Source organism: Apium graveolens, chromosome 3 (assembly GCF_009905375.1).
Source record: "Apium graveolens cultivar Ventura chromosome 3, ASM990537v1, whole genome shotgun sequence".
NCBI lineage: Eukaryota > Viridiplantae > Streptophyta > Magnoliopsida > Apiales > Apiaceae > Apium > Apium graveolens.
The window spans coordinates 212,634,796-212,637,401 of NC_133649.1; the positions used below are offsets into that span (position 1 = coordinate 212,634,796).

A 2,606-nucleotide genomic window follows, 5' to 3' on the forward strand; every position below is an offset into this window, starting at 1 on the left:
AGGAATACCGTGATAAAGAAATTGAAGAAGAATTGATGGAAGAGACTCTAAATGCTACTCCTGAAGCACAATTTCAAGCTCCGAGAGACGTAAATGAGGATAGTATTCGAGGAGAACAAATCCGAAATTCTATTGCAAATGCTATGTGGGCTGATTATGTGTCTCATCCCGACAATGAAATCAATATGTCTAATTAGTCTTTTCGTACTTGTAATAACTATGCAATTGACATTGTGATTTATTTATGATTGATTATTTGTTTGTTAGGTAATGGCTTTAATTTTAGATATGACTAGTAGATTTTAAAAGATTTGAACTTGCTACTGCTTGTGATGAATTATTCTACTGTTATATAATATTTCTTTAGCTTGTGTTTGTGTATTAGGAATGGCAAAGAAATTAAAAGACGGAGAAAATGTGAATAGAGAAATGCTAATGTGGACGCCTCAAATGGATGAGTTTTTCCTTCAAGCTATGCTTACACAGCAATATCATGGAAATAGAATTGACGGCACATTTACCTCTACTGCCTACACAAACATGGTTAACGAGTTGCATGAGAAGCTCAACATGAATTTCAGTAAATCTCATTTAAAAAATCGCCTCAAGACACTCAAAGATCATTTTGCACAGTATTATGACCTGTTCCGCGGAGTAGGTTTAAGTGGATTTGCTTGGAATTCTGAAACCAAATTATTCGAGGCAGACAATGAAGTTTGGGATAGCCTAATAGAAGTATGTATTTTCTTGCACCATTCTTTTGTTAAACTCATTTCTTCAATTTAAAATTTGGTGAGGTAGTCAAAATGCTAAGTTATATTATGGAATTCTTTATGTTGAGTTTTTAATTATTGTGTTGTTTATTATTGTTACCTTGAGATATCTTCAGTATAAGTTTATGTACTTGTAGAATATTATATCATTAATATATTTTAAGTAGATAGATGAGTGTTTATTTTTATGAAGTCTATCCGGGTAATTTATTAAACAAAAAGTTGTACTAACAAATTCTCTCTTAAACATGTTAAGCAAAGCCTGATGCTATTAAATGGAAAACAAAGAAGATCCATAACTACAATGAGCTTGCGGAATTATTTGCTAAAGATAGAGCAATAGGGGCTGCTGCTGGAACTGCCAAAGAAAAGAAAAAACAGTGGTCAAAGACAACTTCTGATCAAACCGAAACACTTGAGGATGTTGATCGTCTTTTATCTACTAACAAGGTGACACTGGAAAACTTAATTGTTGATGATGATGTATTTATATCTTCCATGCCATCTTTAGAAGAAGTGCAGATGAACTTAAATTCATCTAAAAATAAGAAAAGAAAATACGAGGAAGACGAATCTATGACCTTAAAGATTATGTCTTCACTTGAAGCTGTGGGAGATGCTATCAAAGAAGGAAATGCTATACTCAAAGACAGTAATATCATAATGGAACGATCTCGTCAACGAGTGTATAGCGGAGATGAGATTTATAACGAATTGGAGCTATTGAACTTGGAACCAAATATAATTTCCAAAGCATATCTTTTATTGATTAAAGATCAGGATAGTGCACAAGCCCTCTTTGGTTGCCCAGCTCGAATCTGAAAGACTATATTGGATGAGTTACTTGGGCGTAATGCTGCTTGAGTAGTCTGTGAAATGTCTTGGTTTTTAAATTTTTAGTAGGAACCCTAAATTATGGTCATGCTTATATTCAGTACTTTGTTTTTGTTTATTATTCATGGATGTCTAGGATGCTTCTTAAGTTTTAAAAAATATTATGATTTTGTATTTGGTTTTATACATCTTAGCGCATAACCAGACTTAAGAGTCCCAAAATCTATATGAATTTGGGTAATTTATATTACATCAGCTTATTCTCCTGCAGTGCACCAAAACTAATGTCTAATTGTAATCACAAGATAGCATATAAGTTTTTATAAAAAATAATTTGGCAGGATATTTTGAATCCATGTGTTTAAAATTTGAAAATGTGTCAATAAGGTGACTACAAATTTAATTTAACTTAAATATATCGTATTCGTGTATTTAAGATAAAAAAATCTGTCAAATAAATATAAAAAATACATAAAATGTAAATTAAAAATTTTCTTTTCTTTTCTTTAGTAACCATGGAACAATCAAAAGAAAATTTGTCACCACTTTTTCTTTTCTTTCTGATATGTAATGGAACACAAGAGAGAAGTTTACGGAAATTCCATTTCTTTTCTTTTCAATTATATTCTATAGCATTCTTTTCTTTTGAAATTCTGGAACATAGCGTTCAGGTACTGATAACACATTTAACTTTTCCTTCCGACTCAACGCGTCTACTACAACGTTCGCTTTACAGGGATGATAATTAATCGAGCAGTTGTAATCCTTGATCAATTCTAACCATCTCCTTTACCTCATATTAAGCTCCTTCTGTGTGAATATGTACTTTAAGCTTTTGTGATCCATGTAAATCTCGCACTTTTCTCCATACAGATAATGTCTCCAAATTTTTAAAGCAAAAACTATGGCTGCTAGCTCCAAATCATGAGTAGGATATTTCTGTTCGTGTGGTTTCAATTGCCTTGACGCATACGCAATCACCTTCTCGTGCTGCATTAG

At 32.2% G+C, this 2,606-nt stretch overlaps 1 protein-coding gene across 1 annotated transcript; it reads left to right on the top strand.

Moving 5' to 3' along the window:
- The first annotated feature begins 391 nt into the window (after window positions 1-391).
- LOC141714799 (uncharacterized) lies at window positions 392-1,595 on the top strand. The gene is made up of 2 exons (XM_074518297.1): window positions 392-739; window positions 1,030-1,595. Exons 1-2 carry the CDS (start codon window positions 430-432, stop codon window positions 1,593-1,595), a joined length of 876 nt encoding a protein of 291 aa, XP_074374398.1. The 5' UTR covers window positions 392-429.
- The last annotated feature ends 1,011 nt before the right edge of the window (window positions 1,596-2,606 follow it).